Below are 17,989 nucleotides of genomic sequence, written 5' to 3' on the forward strand. Positions count from 1 at the left end.
AAATTTTTTTAAATTAGCAAAGGAACTTTCTAACTTTGGCCAAACCAAAGTAAAAGCTTTTGTTTGCTGAGACCCTGGGAGGACAGAGGGATACATGCAGTCAGGTGGCAGCAGGAAGGGTTTTCAATTGGCTGAACAGCGAGTCTCCCAAAGTGCAGATTCTCAAGACGACTGCCACGAGGCGCTGGGCTCGAGTCAGACTATCCTCATAGTCCGACACATAAAGTTTAAAACGTGCATTCGGCAGTGTGCTTAATAAACTGCAGGTGTTAACTTCTCTCACAGAATTGTTACAAAGATCAAATGAAATCATTCATAAGAAGCACTTAAATTTTCACCTAACATATAAGCACTTAACCAACAAGTACATTTTAATTTTATTACAGCTTATTAATATTGTTGTTATTAATGACATCAGGCAGCTGACCAATAGCTGATACCTAGTAAAATGAGAGTAACAGTGATAAACTTAAGGTTCGATGTCTGGTTGAAAATTCAGTCAAAAAGCTGAGTGGGGGAGAGAATGGCTTAGCAAAGGCATTTGCCCGCAGAAAAATGAAATAAGACAAAGACAAAACACAAGGGAAAAAAAAAAGCACATGATGCGTACACTTTCATAAAAGCTTACTGCACCAAGGCAAGCTTTCAGGGTAACTGAGGAGAACGTCTTGTCACCACATGCTGATCCAATCTGGCAAGTACTGCTTTAGTGTACATGCCACACTTTAAAAGACATACAGACAGAGCTGACCACAGGAGAAATAAAATGGTTATGAACAAAAATGGTTATATACATACACGCATATAAAACTACACCATGGACAGAGGATGAGATGGTTAACTAATATCACAACTCAATGAACACGAATTCAAGCAAACTCCAGGAGATAGTGGAGTACAGGGAAGCCGGGCATGCTGTAGTCCATGGGGTCACAGAGTCAGACACAATATAGTGAATGAACAACAAATGCTGATAATCAGTTGAAAAGGTCTTGATTATATGAGAAAACGTCAATTACATGGTCTTTTTCTGCATCTTTATTTCTACTATCATTAACAATATGAGTAAGATTCCAATATCCTGCTATGACATAAATAAAACACTAGAAAAGGTGCTTGTCAAAACTGATTTACATAAGGTGTTCTTAAAACTTATTGGAAATAATCAGATGAAATTATTGGATTTCCATAAAAAGCAAGCATGTAGCATATAAACTAATACTCTTCTCATCCAAAATCCTGACAGAACAAAACTACCACCCTCCAACCAAGTAATGGTGACTAATCCGAATGGAGAATAATAAAAAGAGGAGAATTTAAGTAAAGGATGTGAATGTGGAATCAATTTAGGAGAATCCTGATCATATAATTTGTGTGCTTAGTCACTCAGTCATGTCTTTTGGACTCTCTGCAACCTCATGGACTGTAGCCTACCAGGCCCCTCTGTCCATGGGAATTCTCCAAGAAAGGATACTGGAGTGGGTGGCCATTCTCTTTTCCAGGAGATCTTCCCAACTCAGGGATAGAACACAGGTCTCCCGCACTGCAGGCGGATTCTTGACTGTCTGAGCCTCCAGACAAATGATAATAAAAGGGCCTTTTGGCAGTGCATTATTTGGGAGCTGGGTAATACTCAACATCCATTTAAGTCTGGAGCACTGCAAAGCTAATTCAGGGCCAAGTGCTTCAGTGAAGTCCATTTATAAAGAACAAACAGAAAATCTCTGAGAGAAGTTTTACAGACTTAAACCTTTTAAAATGAAAGAGAGGAACATGAAAATGATTCTGAATGTAGGCTTACTCTGCTGTGCCAACTTTACAACACCAAGCTCTGGGTGATGTGACTTGGACCTGAACCTGATTTACTTATTCCATGATTCAACAAATATTTAGTGTCTATCTCCACCATGTACCAGGCATTGGGTTATATAGCTCAGAAAACAAAAATGATTAATACTCAATGGTTAACAAATAGTGGTATTTATAGATCAGAGATAAAAACTAACTATTAAGCGATTGGAAGCCTTTAATCCTCTGTTGAAGGAGATGTGGGTGTGCATAAATAAGTAAACAAACACATACATACTCTCGTGAATATGTAAAAAGCTTAATCCAAATGTCTAACAGCCATCCATATTTCAGGGAATAAAACTGTCCAGGCAAAGGTGAAATCTTTGCTGCATGATTATAAATTTTACTTATAGTGAACATATATATGTTTAGTATTAGTGAAAGTAAACATAAGCATGCAAATAAGTTTCTGAGAAAGAGAAGTCAAAGAATCTGAATTTTATCAGGAAATGGGAAAGATATCTGAGCTCAAAGAATAAAATCCAATATCAATTTAGTATAAATAAGTCAGAATGGTATCTTCCAGGAAAACTTACTCAAACTATGGGGCTCTGCTATAGCTTCCAAGCGTAAATATAAAGGTCTATTCTGTATTAATAAGAGATCAAATAAATGTAAGCATTTCAAGATGGCTGAATTAATCTCATTAGAATACTATGGGCCATTTATACGTTACACAGCAATTATGTTTAAGAGTTACATATAAGCTAAATGGGTACAGATAAGCCTAAATAAAACTGCATATAAGGCTTCCCTGGTGGCTCAGTGGTAAAGAATCCACCTGCCAATGTAACAGACACAGGTTTGACCCCTATTCCTGGAAGATCCCACATGCTGTGGAGCAACTAAGGCTGTGCACCACAACTACTGCGCCCCTGCTGCAGGGCCCATACTCTGCAAAAGAGAAGCTGCAACAATGAGAAGGCCATATACCACGACTAGAGTAGCCCCTGCTCACCACAACCAGAGAAAAGACTGTGCAGCAAGGAAGACACGCACAGCCAAAATAAAAAAATAATTAAAAAGTATTTTAATTAAAAGAAAACTCCTTAAAGAGAAACACATAGAAATATTTCTATCTCCATCTTTCAGAGAGAGCATCATTGCTTTGTCATATTTTAACATATTATTTAACATGCTATGTAAGTTTATAAATAAAACAATTCTGCATTTTTAGGCATTCACAATTTAAAATAAAATAGTAAAACATAATAAAACATATTATGAGCAATGAAGAATTGATGCCTTCGAACTGTGGTGCTGGAGAAGACTATTAAGAGAGTCCCTTGGACAGCAAGGAGATCAAATCAGTCAATCCTAAAGGAAATCAACTCTGAAATACTCATTGGAAGGACTGATGCTAAAGCTGAAACTCCAATACTTTGGCTGACCTGATGTGAAGAGCTGACTCACTGGAAAAGACCCTGATGCTGGGAAAGATTAAAGGCAAGAGGAGAAGAGGGTGACGGAGGATGAGATGGTTGGATGGCATCACAGACTCAAAGGACATGAGTTAGAGTAAACTTCAGGAGTTGGTGATGGACAGGGCAGCCTGGCATATTGCAGCCCATGGGGGTCGCAAAGAGTAGGACACAACTAAGTGACTGAACAACAACAAAAACGTATTTTTGCTGACATCCCTTAAGAAGTATGCCCACAGCTACTAAGAATACCCTCTTGTAGTAAGAGAGGCCAACGTGTTTATTACGTATTCTTCCTTTATATCAGTACAAAACTTCTTTAAGAAGTAAAAAGATAAGAAATACATATTAATGGTAATGAGCAAACAAAGAACCGTGTACCTAACTATTTTGCAAGTTCACCACTGAATCAAAAGTAACATTGTGTGGCCATAAAAGTAATAATATATTAACTACTTCTGTGATTCTCCAATGACACTAGTTCTGCTTTAAAAAAGTAAGTGGCTCAAGTTTCATATCACCTGAGAATCATCTGCACTGTTAAAATGGACTAAACACTCCAAACAAAAGGTAGAGCTTGCCAGAAGGAATAAAAAAGCAAGAAACAACTAGAAAGCTAAAGTCCACAGAAGAGGTACTTTAAACAAACAAACAAAAGGATTCAAAGTAAGAAGCTGGAAGAAGACACACCACATGCAGACAAGAGGCATAAGAAAGCTAGAGCACTGTATGAATTTCGGACAAAACTGAATTTAAGACAAAGGGTATCACTAGGCACAAAAAGGACTGTACCAAAAGGGGAACAGGCTTAGTACATGGAGCAAGGTCAGTATTAGAAATGTTCATGCACCTAGTGATACAGTTCCCACAAACATGAAGCAAAACTAACAGAGACAAAGGAGAAAGAACCAAATTCACGATCACAGTGAAAGACTTTAATACATCTGTCAGTAACTGACAACACAATTAGATAAAAGAATGGATGTCCCTGGTGGTTAAGAATCCACCAGGCAACAGGAGTTTGACCCCTGGTCCGGGAAGATCCCACAAGCTGCGAAGCAAGCTCACCATGTTCTAGGGCCTTGCTCCACAACAAGAGAGTCACCGCAACGAGAAGCCCACATACCACAACGAGAAAGCAGCACCCACTCTGTGCAACTAGAGGAAAGTCGGCACACAGCAGAAAAGACCAGCACAGTCAAAGCTAAAACAAATAAATGAGGCAGAGAAGATCTGAGTGATAATATCAACGGCCCCAAAGAAACTGACAACTATAAAACAGTACAACTAATAACTGCAAAATAAAAGTTCATTACATGGAACATTCACAAGATAAATCACATGCTGAGACAAGAACCAAGTCTCAGATCTCAACAGATTGAAATCTCACTGGGTACTCTTTGATCACAACAGAACTAAATTAGAAATCAATAACATTCCAAAAGGAGAGAAGGAGAGAGGGAAAAAGAATCCTAAGTCCATGCTAATTATACAATTTAATTCTACATAATCCACAGGTAAAAGAAGAAATCACACATAAAAAAATTTTTTTTATTTTAACTAAAAGGCAATAGAAGAACAACAAATTGAATTTGTGTCAGTTATTTAAGACCCCAACTTAGGAAGCTAGGGGAAAAAATATTCAAATTAACCCAAAATAAGTGGAAAAGAAATAACAGAAGATCGAGAGATCAGTGAAATAGAAAACAACAGAGGGGGGGGAAAAATCAATGAAACCAAACACTACTTATCCAAAAAGATCAATAATATTGATAAACCTCTATTAAGAATTACTAAGAAGAGAGGAGACGCACTCTGCTTTGCCTTCTTTGTGCTGCCCTTACCACTGTCTGGAGAACTTTCTGTCCCCTGGGCACAATGGCAACTCTTACGGAAAAACTGATTGCACCAGTTGCAGAAGAAGAGGGAACGGTTCCAAACAATAAGATCACTGTAGAGGGTACTGGACAAGTCAGTATGGTATTAACCATCAGCATTCTGGGCAAGTCTCTGACTGATGAGTTTGCTCTTGTGGATGTTTTGGAAGATAAACTCAAAGGAGAAATGATGGACCTGCAGCACAAGAGCTTATTCCTTCAGACACCAAAAATCGTGGCAGACAAAGATTACTCTGTCACTGCCAATTCCAAGATCGTGGTGGTAAGTGCAAGAGTTCACTAGTAAGAGGGGGAGAGGCACCTGAATCTGGTGCAAAAGAACATTAATGTCTTCAAGCTCATCACTGCTCAGATTGTGAAGTACAATCCCAACTACATCATCATTGTGGTTTCCAACCCAGCAGACATTCTCACATATATTACCTGGAAACCAAGTGGATTACCCAAGCACTGTGTGATCGCAAGTGGATGTAATCTGGATTCTGCTATATTTCGCTGTCTTACGGCTGAAAATTAAAAGATGCTTCCTCCTTGGAAGAAAAGCTATTACCAACCTAGTGAAGTGAAGTCACTCAGTTATGTCTGACTCTTTGCGACCCCATGGACTGTAGCCTACCAGGCTCCTCTGTCCATGGGATTTTCCAGGCAATAGTACTGGAGTGGATTGCCAACCTAGACAGCATACTAAAAAGCAGAGATATTAGTTTGCCAACAAAGGTCTGTCTAGTCAAAGCTGTGGTTTTTCCAGTAGTCGTGTATGGATGTGAGAGTTGGGCTATAAAGGAAGCTGAGTGCCAAAGAATAGCTTGATGAATTCATAGGCACTCTCAACTACCATCTTATGCACTTCCTTCCAGTTTTCACTATCATTGTCTATTCCCATTTCTGGATTCACTTCCTGGAGAGAAACACCTGCCACATTCACTCCACTCCACACAGCCACGCTTGAGTCACCATGTTCTCCCAGAATCCATCTGTGGCAGCTGCTGAGATGAATGCCAAGTTTTTCAGCCATCAGTTCGGTTCAGTCACTCAGTTGTGTCCAACTCTTGGCAACCCCATGGACTGGAGCATGCCAGACTTCCCTGTCCATCACCAACTCCTAGAGCTTACTCAAACTCATGTCCATCAAGTTGGTGATGTCATCCAACCATCTCATCCTCTGTCGTCCCCTTTTCCTCCTGCCTTCAATCCCTCCCAGCATCAGAGTCTTTTCCAATGAGTCAACTCTTCACATGAGGTCGCCAAAGTATTGGAGTTTCAGCTTCAGCATCAGTCCTTCCAATGAACACCCAGGACTGATCTCCTTTAGGATGGACTGGTTGGATCTCCTTGCAGTCCAAGGGACTCTCAAGAGTCTTCTCCAACACCACAGTTCAAAAGCATCAATTCTTTGGCGCTAAGGACCCAACAAACACAATCAGCTCTATATCATTGCTTTTACACTTGATTCCGGACACCCTGGGCTTGAAATAAAGATACCATACTGCTGTGCCCTATACGGTACTGCACAGTAAACAAAAGCACAGTCACTTGCGGAGTGACTGTACATGACAATGTACACCAGACACCAAACTAACTTACACAACTGGACATGCAAACACATGCTTGCATCTTTGAAAGTTTGCTACTTGAAGGTTCCTATGCAGGAGACTTACTGTATGAACCTGGTTTCAGTAACACTTTTTAACTTTTCATTAAAAAAAATGTAGTCCCAAATGGCTACACTGTCAATTCTATCAAACATTTAACAATAAAGATCAATCCTTTATAAATTATTTAAGAGAAAGGAAAAGAGGAGGAGGAACTATTTCCCAACTAATTTTTTAAATCAGTATTACTCTGATATTAAAACCAGACAAAGGTATTACAAAGGAAGATGACTACAGCTCACTGTCCGTCATGAACACAAAGGCGACAGTTTTTAACAGTAAATTGAATCCAATAGTACATAATACCCAAGCAGGATTTAATCTAGGAACATAGTCGGTTTAAAGTCTGAAATTAATTAATGTAATTTACCAAACTAACAAAAAAAGTATAACAACCTATGATCATCTCAACAGATACACAAGAAAAAAATAGCATCTGACAAAATTCAATGTTCATTCATGGTAAAAACCTTAACAAACTTAGATACAAAAGGGGACATTCTCAGCTTGTTTAAATAACAAAAAAAATCCTACACTGCACATAACAGTGAACAACTGAGTGTTTTTTCTTTAAGATGAGAAAGAAAGCAAATATGTCTATTCTCATCATTTCTATCCAGTACTGTATTGGAGATTCAAGCAAGTGTAATAAAGCACAAAAAAAGAAATAAAACACATAAATCAGAAAGAGGTAATGCTGTCTTTGTTGCAGATGACATGACATTGTGCACATGGAACATCCTAAGGAACTACCAGAAAGCTACTAGTGCTAACCTTGCATTCTTTGTATAATACAAGGTCATCACATAAAAACTGACTGTATTTCTATCCTATCAATGAACATTTAGAGAATGAAATTAAAAAATACAATTTTATTAACAATAGAATCTTCAAACAATAACTACTTAAGGGATAAATTTTACAAAATAAGTGTAAAACTTGCACAATGAAAACTACAATATCTCAAAGAAATTAAAGAACACTTTTTTTCCCCCCAAATGGAGAGATACTATTATCAAGTTCATGGATTGGAAGATTCAAATTGTTAAGGTATCAATTCTTCCTAAATTGATTCATACATCCAATGCAATCTCAATCAAAATAACATCAAAGCCTTTTTTTAAAACAGAAGCTAGCAAGCTGATTCTAAAACTTACATGAAAACGTAAATTACCTAAAACAGCCAAAGTAATCTTGAAATCAAGTAGAAAATAGGAAGATATATCCCCTGGGTTCTTATAAAACTATAGCATTAAAAATAGTGAAGTACTAGAAAAAAGAGAGATGTCACATCAGTGAAACAGAATAGGATCTTAAAAAATCAAACACATACAAAGAGTGGTTGTTCAATAAAAGCATGAAGGCAATTAAATGACCAAAGACTATTTCCAAAAAACCTGGCTGTACAACTGGCCTTGGTGTGGAAAAGAAAGAATTTTCACCTCTACCTCGTATCACATGTAAAATTACTTTGAAATGAATCTAAGAACTAAAACTTCAAAAGAAAGCATAGAAACAAACCTTGTAATCACGAGATGATCAAAGAAATTTTCATTAAAAAAAAAATGATGCACCAGATTTTAGCAAAATTACATACTTTTTGATAGTCATACCACGGGAGGAAATATTTACAATACATGTATCAAAGCATTTTTATCTTCAATATGAAAATAATTCTTACAACTAAATTGTACTAAAGGCCAAATAATACAATTTTTTAAATTGGGCAAGAGATATCCTCCCAAAAAGCTATACAAATGGGCTTGAACACATATAAAGATGCTCAACATTACCTACTGTCAGGAAATTTAAATTAAAAACCTCAATGACATATCATTACATATCCATTAGAATGGCTAAAACTCAGAAGACTGAAGACATCAAGTCTTGTGGAGCATGCTGAAGAACTGAAATCCTAACACACTACTAACGGGAATGTAAAATGGCACAGCCACCGTGGAAACCTGCTTGATAACTTTCCTAAAAAGCTACCAGCACTGCCAGGTATTTACTCAAGAGAAATGAAAATACATGTCCTAAAAAAAAGACTTGTGTAATAATTCCTGATGGCCAAAAGCTTGGAAAAAAAACAAATATCCATCACCAGGGGAAAGGATAAAATACTACGGAGATCCACAGATTGGAATACTACTCAGCAATAAAAAAGGCATGCAACATACATCTACTATAAAATTACTGTGCTGAAAGAGTCCAAACCCCAAGTGTTACATACAATATTATTCTAATTCATGCAACATTCTAGAAAATGCAACTGATCTATAATGAGAAAAATGTATCAGTGCTTATCTAAGGCTAGTTTTGGAGATGCTAGAAATGATTTCTACCTTGAACACTGTAGTAGCTTCATTTGTATACACATTTAAAAAAAAACTCATCAAATTGTATACTTTAAATGAGAGCAGTTTATTATACAAAAATTATACTCCAATAAATTTTTTTTAATATACACTAAAACTCTCATTTGGGAATAATGAAGAAAAAAGTCAAGTAATGCAGAGGAGCTTATATTTAAAAATAGGTCCATATAATGGTAATATGGAGAAGGAAATGGTAACCCACTCCAGTATTCTTGCCTGGAAAACCCTAGGGATAGAGGAGCCTGGTGGGCTACAGTCCACAGGGTCACGAAGAGTCAGACATGACTCAGCATGCACACTCATAATTATAATAAAGAACAAACAGTTCAAAAATGTTCTATTAGTGACTGCAGTTTTAAACTATTATTAAACTATTTATTTAGGGAATTGGTGATGGACAGGGGAGGCCTGGAGTGCTGCAGTCCATGGGGTTGCAAAGAGTTGGACACGACTGAGCGACTGAACTGAACTGAAATTCAAACAGTTCTATTGGGCTACTAAACATACTATGATGTAGCCGCACTGCAGATTCCATATACTTTAAATTTCTACACTGTCCTGGGAAACAGGAAATAGACACAGGTTTATTCTAAGTTGATAAAAGCTTTACATTGTTTTGACTCTATGCTATACTCTAAGAAATAATAAATACTTCTCACATGACAATGAATTAATCTTTTTAATTTATTACTTAACATAACTCAAAACCCTCTTATTCCAAGGAATGTGAAATAAACATTAACTTCTCTCAAGATTTTTCCAGTCACTTCACTTCTCATTAAAGAAAGTGCCTGCAACTAAAACGCTCCATGAACCAGTAGCACAAAAGTATAAAAATTAAAACAGCCACTAAATGTTTCCATTCATCATAAAATGAGCACACAACTCAGTCTTTTGATGGCTAAATGCACTTGTATTGCATAATCTGACACCTGAGCCACCCTGGGCTCGCCTAGGCAGGAAGAATTTCAAATGATGAGAAGGTAGCTTCACAGAAACAAAAACCATAAACCAAAACCCTCTGGCAATGCTTAAGAAAATTTCAGAAGGAACTTGCTACAAAGGACCACAGGCAAAAATAGCTCAAATTATTTCTGCACAAAAGTATGTTCCACAGGATCTTTAGATGGGTTGGAATAAGACAGAGAATAAATCAGATAATTCAGGAAGTGTCAAAAACAGACATTTAATTAAATACGGCAACATTTTTGTTACTCAAAATTCAACTGATCAGCATAAAGCTTTTATACCAAAACCCAACAGAAAACCAGCTCATTTCAAAGAGTGACTTTGAATATACACACATTTTTTAGGGTATTTTGAATTCACAGACATTCACAGCTACATCTGTTATAGCCACTGATGATGTTGTCATCATCTCTGAGTCTCAGTTTCTCATCTGTAAAACAATCTCAAAGGCCCCTCTGGCTCTATCACTGTATGTTCAGAATAAGGATTCCTTATAACCACAAAAGTTCTAAGTAGCAAACAGGTGAGAAAGTAAATGGGAATATGAAATCATTCACTTATTTAGAACATGGCATATGCCCAGCAAGGTGATTCAACCTCCAACATATAAGAGACTATTATAATGTTATGTAACACTCAAGAAACACAACTAGACCAGGAATAACAACCAGCTATGTCATTCAGATATCTACACGTTTCCCCAGCAACAAGCTGTACAGCAGAAAGATCCCTAAATTGGGGTCTGTTGCCAACTTTTTGGATTGTTGACAACAATCATACAAGTCACCTGGTCTCCCTGTGCTTCGGATTCTAATCTATTTAGAGACTGGAACAGATGACTGAAAGAAGTCCCTTCCAATTACAGTAACCTCTCAAGAAAAAGACAAACAAAAAGGGTGCTTAAATGACACTCAATCACGACCAAGAGCTGCTCAACCTCATGTTCAGTATCCTACGTAAGTATATAGAACCATGCAGACTCTTCGTGAACAGATCAGAAATCCATAAAAATTCATTATTACTTCAGATCTGATCATTCCACATTAATGAACACACAGGAGAAAAACTGTTTCAAGGAACTATATGACACACTCATTTTCCTGTACAGCTGCATAGGATATACTTTGAGGTCAAAAAGGAGTGTCCAAAGAAGTAAACTGGTTTCAGGAATCCTACTGCTAGAGGCGGCTCAAGCTGGGTTATTCCAAGCTGCTGTGGAGTCATAGGATTAAAGCAGATGACTGCTCACACAGGATATGTGATGCAACCAACTCAGTACCGTTATGCTCGTGGCTTACATTTTACTTTAGTTTTTTTAAATGATTACTATTATTTTTAATTTAACTTTTTTTATAAACATCTGAAATATTTACATTGTTCCAAAGCCAAATATATAGAAACCAAATTTGTTCAAAGAATATATTAAGGCTTGGAAAGCAGGGCCTCTGGATTTACATCTTAAGTGTATGACCATGGATTGTGACTCCACTGCTCTCAACTTACTTGCCTGTGTCCACACAGTGGTAATAACAGAGCCTCCCTAAGAGGGGCGCTGTGAGGATTCAGTAAGATCACTGTGCCTACTACTGGGCTTGTGAGAGCTCAGTGAACTCTGACCACCATCACCGGCTCTTGGCAGAGGCTCACCACAGTACTGGAGCACAGATGCAGGTCACAAGGTGAACCTGGAGGTGCCATATCACTGGCAAGGTCAGGGAGCCCACCACTGGGACCACGACTCCCATCTTTCAAGCCCAGCAGTACCCCACAGCACTGCCTTCTGAGACTTCAGACCCCTTCATGGGCCATCATCACAGACTTCCTATGGCTGGCACAGGAGAAAGAAGAATTTGCTTCCCACCTAGAGAACTTCAAAGGTCTCACCGTATTTAGTGCGTTGAGGGTGGTGTCATCCCGCGAGGCCGCCACACAGCCATCTTCCGTGGAGCCTCCGTCACACATCCCAGCGAAGGCCGCCATGCTCCTGCGGAGACGGGAAGAGAACACAGCAGGGCAGACATTTCAGCCCTTGGTTCTCAGAGTGCAGCTCCAGCCCAGACCAAATATCACCACTATATGCACAATTAAGACAGAGTTCTCAGCCCTGTTTCTGCTCTCATCTTAAAAAAATTTTTTTAAGTTTCTCTGCAGTTGACTCCTTACTCACCAAGAAAAAGAAATGTTATTTTCATTCTATTCCATTTGTTTCTCTTCCCATGCTTATCAGTACTTAGACTTTAGTTTTGAGGGCATGAATAATCTAAAACCATCTGCCAGAATGGTCAGCTGGATTATAAACTTTTGAAAGGTCAGTCTCCAGAAAATATGTAAAACTGAATCCTTTGAAATTTTACTTAATCTGCCTCATGCTGTACATTAACCATCTCTAAGCAAACATGGAAGAGGTGAAAAAAACTCTTAGTAGTCACCCCTGCCCTGAAGACCCCATCTCTGCTGTAGCCTCCAAGTTACACTGCTGACCACACAGCAGCCAGAGTTACAATTCCATCACCACCTTGCTTCAACATTTCTGTTGCCTGTTGTTGATACTGCAGTGAGTGAGTCCCAGAAACCCCTGCAGACAAAGGAAGGCCCTGCCTGCACTGTGACATGTCTGGGACAGACGTGAACTTCTCATTTTGTAATTTAGGCATTTTCAGGTTAGCCTATATTCATATATTCATATAGGTAAGCCCTCAAAATGTAAAGTTTAGGTCAGATACCAATGAACAGCCATGGAGCAAAGAAATACGGAATGGGATTTTAAGATGCGCTGGATGAGCCAATTACTCAACTGTATTAAGAAGCGCTGATACTAGAATGTGTGACGTACGATGTTTTCTTCCTGAAAAGTTCTAAAATCTGAGTTGGGGCAAACACCAAGGAGGAAAAAAGTGACCTCACCATCAAAAGTTGTGTTTCTCCAGTAAGAAGGAGCAGGGCTCTAGTTACAGAGAGCATAACAAAACGTAAAGCCAGAGAATACCCAATATATAAACACAACTTCAGGGGAAAGGGGAAAGTTTACTGATCACTCATCGATTCAGAAAGCAGGAGGGTGTGGACTCCTATTACCTTGCTGCCCGCAAGTACATGAGGAGGTCACAGTCATTAACGCCAGGCATCCAGACCAGTTCCTCATGCTGGGTCACAGTGTCTCCATCGGGAGAAGGGAATGGTTGCAAGTCGGGCAGTTTGGCCTGTAAGACAGGGATGAAGAAGTCACAATCAAGGCATGTTCAAAGAGCTGCCTGTGCAGGCAGGCCTTGGGGACAGACACAGTAGCTAATTGAGCCTCTTTCTTTCGGCAGTACTGAAATAACTGAAAACTCATGAGTCACTGAAGCTGGCCCATCGCACACTCTGGGATCGTTTTACCGCAGGAGATTTCATAATGGACTTGATCTCTACTTAAGGAACTGCTAACAGTGTCAACGTAAAGTGGTGCCAGCATGGTCCACAGAGTGAAAAAGAAGTGGGCACATGTGAATAAAGAAGTATCAAAACAAAAAATGTTTTGGGAATAAGAGCTCCTTGATAAAGAAGGGAGAACTACACACATCCAATAAAACATGTTTACCTATATATATATATATATATATGTCTCACCTAAGGATGTATACTAAAACAATGAGTGAACTACTCTGCAAACCAATGCTACTTTTAGGAGTCAAGATCAATGAGTCACGTATCAGTAGACATATTAATACAAAAAATCCATAAAGGTAACAACAATAAAATCAGGAGCACTAAATGATGGTGACAGAAATTGAATGAGCAGTGGTTCCAGGAAGAGAGGGCTGCTGGACGAGGGGTAGGCAGGAGCTTCTGAGATGACCCATGTTCTGTGCCTTGAAATGAACTGTCACAGAGGACTGAAGAGTATACCTACGATACAAACAGGTCACTATACATAAAGGACACCTCAATTTAAAAAAATTTTTGGAAGATTTGAAAAACAGTGCTCAACAACCAAGATTCCAAGTCAGTTCTATTAGAAAGGCAAATATTGGGTTGGCCAAAAAGTTTGTTCGAGTGTTTGGCATACTGCTATGGAAAAACTGAAACAAAGATTTTGGCCAACCCAGTATCTCCAGCGTTGTCTCACCCTCCACTACTGGAACCGAGCAAGTATAAACAGGCCTCATGACTGCTCAGAGGCCTATGAAAAGTCACCCATCTGCAAAACACACACATTCTTATTATTTTCTTAAATCAAGAACATGGTCACATTAATTTAATATTTTAAATTAAGAGCTGCAGTTTAAAAGCTCCAGTGTCCACAGAAACAGGCAAAAACTGTAAACGACTGAAGCAGGCAGAGTGTACAGCCAACAAAAATAAAATGAGGGCCTCATGTTTCACTTTAAATGTTCTGCTGTCCACAGTAAACAGAATGCGACATCCCAGTTCAGACTTGCTGCATTCCAAGTACTCAAATCCATCCATGACAACAGCTCCCACTCTGAGCATGCAGGTGTTAGATGTGAAGGGATCGGGATGAGATGGAGAGAGTCCCGTTTGGAGAACAATGCCATGCAGGAGCGGGAACCAGTGCTCATACATACTCCAGGTTTCCCCAAAGTCCAGAAATCTTGAATTTAATGTGAAAGTTCACGGCTTTAAATGTTTGTTATTCAAGTTTTAAAAACAATTGTGTGGCAAAACTCAACATGAGTCAACCATGCAGCTGGCAGGCTACTGTCTACACACTCTGCTTCACAGTCTACCTCCCAAGCCTCTCACTGTGTATCAGGTGCTGACTGCACCCCCTCAAAATGGTTTGCTTCCTTAATTCAGTACAGAATGGGAGCCACAGTGAGTTCTCCTTAAAATTAAAGCACAACAGCAACTCGTATCAAAAGGTCTCAGACATTTTGTACCAAGCTGTTTCCCTAGCACCACGTACAGCAGTTGCAGCAGTAACTCTCAAATAGTTGTTTGTTAAATTGATTTAAAAAAATACTATTGCTGTGGAGAAGAACCAACCCCTCCTAGAGAAAAAGGGACTAGAAATATAATTTGCTTAGAGAAAAGAACATACATGCAGGTGGCTCTGAATCATAGGAAAGATGGCCAACTGTGCTGACAAGAGAAATGCAAATTAATGACACTGAGATACCATTGCTGACCTATCAGACTGACACAGTGCCAAAGTGTGATGAGACACGAGGCTGCGTGTTGGCACTCACATTAAGTTGTCAGCACGAACACAAAATGGTCCAATCTCTATGCAGGGGAACGCTGTAATAGTCTTAGAATTACATGTGCCCTCTAAGCCAGTCATTCCCCCTTCTGGGGATAATATAATATCTCAAAGACAACTGGGCAAAATAAAAATCTCCATGCATAACCTGTTCATCACAGCATTACTTAGAACAGAAATGACTAGAAACAGCACAAACTCCAGATGATGGGGGCTGGAAGAATAAGCTGTTTCTCCCATGCCAAGGGGTCCCAAGAGGTGGCAGAAGAAAAGGAGGAGGGGCTTTGCATACTGCAGCAGAGGGAATGCCAAGATAGAGTGCCAGAAGGTAAAAGAAAGGTGGTAGAAGTGTTTATGTTATGCTACTGTTTATCTAAGAGCAGGGGGTGGGGCAGGATACAAATAAGAATGATAAATCAAAACCTTTAAACACTAATGATTATCTATCAGAGAGGGAAGGAACAGGGAAAGAGGAGACAGGGAAAGAAGGTGAACTTTCTGAACATAATTCATCTGCATGTTTGACTTTGGAGCCATGTATTTTACATAATTACAAAAACAAAGTTTAAAGAAGAACAATCCCCTAAAAACTCTAAAGCAAAATCAAATAAATCCACCTAACTACGTTTTGAGTTTGCTCCTCTCCAAGAATCAATGGAAACAGTGACAGACTTTATTTTCTTGGGCTACAAAATCACTGCAGATGGTGACTGCAGCCATGAAATAAAAAGACGCTTGCTCCTTGGAAGAAAAGCTATGACAAACCTAGACAGCATATTAAAAACCAGAGACATTACTTTACCGACAGTAGGAGGCAAAGCTATGGTTTTTTCAGTAGTCATACACATATGGATCTGAGAGTTGGACCATAAAGAAGGCTCAGCACTGAAGAATTGATGCTTTTGAACTGTGGTGTTGGAGAAGACTCTTGAGAGTCCCTTGGACTGCAAGGATATCAAACCAGTCAATCTTAAAGGAAATCAGTCCTGAATATTTACTGAAAGAACCGATGCTGAAGCTGAAGCTCTAATACTTCGGCCATCTGATGTGAACAGCCGACTCACTGGAAAAGATCCTGATACTGGGAAAGATCCTGGCAGGAGGAGAAGGGGACGACAGAGGATGAGATGGTTGGATGGCATCACCGACTTGATGGACATAAGTTTGAGCAAGCTCAGGAAGTTGGTGATGGACAGGGAGGCCTGGCGTGCTGCAGGCAATGGGGTTGCAAAGAGTTGGACATGACTGAGCAACTGAACTGAACTGAGGAATCATTTCAGGTAACATTAAAACATACTAATTTCCCTAAAGAGCTTTAGTGGGATACATTCTACGGCCAAAATAAAAACTGAATGCTAAGCTGTTTCCAATAATCATATTATTTATAGCAGTGTGAGTACCATTATTCTAAGCTGCTATGTAAGCATTACAGGACTAAGGCAAATACATAATTATTTTGATGTCATTTAAAAAAATTGGTTTTCTGACATGGGGAAAAGATACAGATATGAATGATAGAACATTTCATCTATAGGATTAAATATAAGGCCTAGATAAAATTTTGAATTAGTATTAGAAAGAGACCATGCTATATTATCTCTAAAATATAAATAAATTAAGGAAAAAAGAAAAGGGGTGAGGGGGAAGCATATTTCCTAATCTGTTCTGAAAAGGCCTGAAAATAGTATCTATCCCAGTAATAATGAACAGGGCAGCAGCCAACCAAAAAATGTCACTTTCTACTAACCAACCCAGGGACAAAGCCAAGTCTCCTGCGTTACTGGCGGATTCTTTACCATCTGAAGCCCTACACTAAAACAATGAGGGGTCATTACAAAAGTTTCATTCCAGATCTAGGGCAGAGAACATATATAAGAGAACAAAAAAATCACGTCATACTAGGTAATATACTCTAACCAAAGATCATGGGGGTCCAGTGAAAAGGACACAGAAGACAGCAGGAAAAGGAACCTACTAGCTCCCAAATGGATAATTTAATCTCATCAGTAAGAATAACAACATCTGGTTAGCATGTGAGTAATTTTAAACCCATTGATGACGAATGGAAGTTGTTAGAGAACCAACTGGTAAAAAGAGGGAAAGATTCAAGCATTTATCCTGCCTTTCCTATGTGTTTCAGGGAATCAAAAATTGACAAGAGAAAAGTTGATCAGCTAATAAAGGAAGGGATGACAGGATTAGCATATCACCATCTTAAAGTGTGAACCTAAGTAACAAGTCCAATTAGACAGTGAATCTACATACAGAAAGTCCCCTATATGTGAATCTTCCAGCTGTAGACTTTCAAAGATGAGAACGTGCATTTGGTTCCAGCAAGGAACCATCCTTCAGCTCTACTGTCTCCCGTCTTCCCCCTCTCCCTCCTCCAGTCAGTAACTCTTCTTGCCTCTTCACTTGACACCACATCATATTGCTAGGATGTAATGGCTACCATGGGTCAAGACAGCAATTTTCCCAAGTCTAGATATAGGCACATGACCCACCCATGGCAATAACATGTGGGGACTAATGGAAACCTTCCAGGAAAATCTTCCTTCTACTAAGGGGAAAGGAGAGCAGTGTGTATCCCTTCCCTCCTCTCAACATTTGCTGC

General features: G+C 39.0%; 1 protein-coding gene and 1 pseudogene across 4 annotated transcripts in view; one reads left to right on the top strand and one right to left on the bottom strand.

Moving 5' to 3' along the window:
- Positions 1 to 17,989, bottom strand: part of RERE (arginine-glutamic acid dipeptide repeats) — a 416,446-nt gene that overhangs the window by 107,300 nt on the left and 291,157 nt on the right. For all 4 annotated transcript variants that reach the window (XM_070385173.1, XM_070385171.1, XM_070385172.1 and 1 more), the window contains 2 exons: positions 13,245 to 13,369; positions 12,054 to 12,153 (listed from right to left, as the gene is read on the bottom strand). In XM_070385173.1, the coding sequence (XP_070241274.1) occupies positions 12,054 to 12,153; positions 13,245 to 13,369 (225 nt within the window). The remainder of the gene's footprint in view (positions 1 to 12,053; positions 12,154 to 13,244; positions 13,370 to 17,989) is intronic.
- On the top strand, positions 5,151 to 5,918 carry LOC102272447 (L-lactate dehydrogenase B chain pseudogene; annotated as a pseudogene).

Source organism: Bos mutus, chromosome 16 (genome assembly GCF_027580195.1).
Source record: "Bos mutus isolate GX-2022 chromosome 16, NWIPB_WYAK_1.1, whole genome shotgun sequence".
NCBI classification, from domain to species: Eukaryota; Metazoa; Chordata; class Mammalia; order Artiodactyla; family Bovidae; genus Bos; species Bos mutus.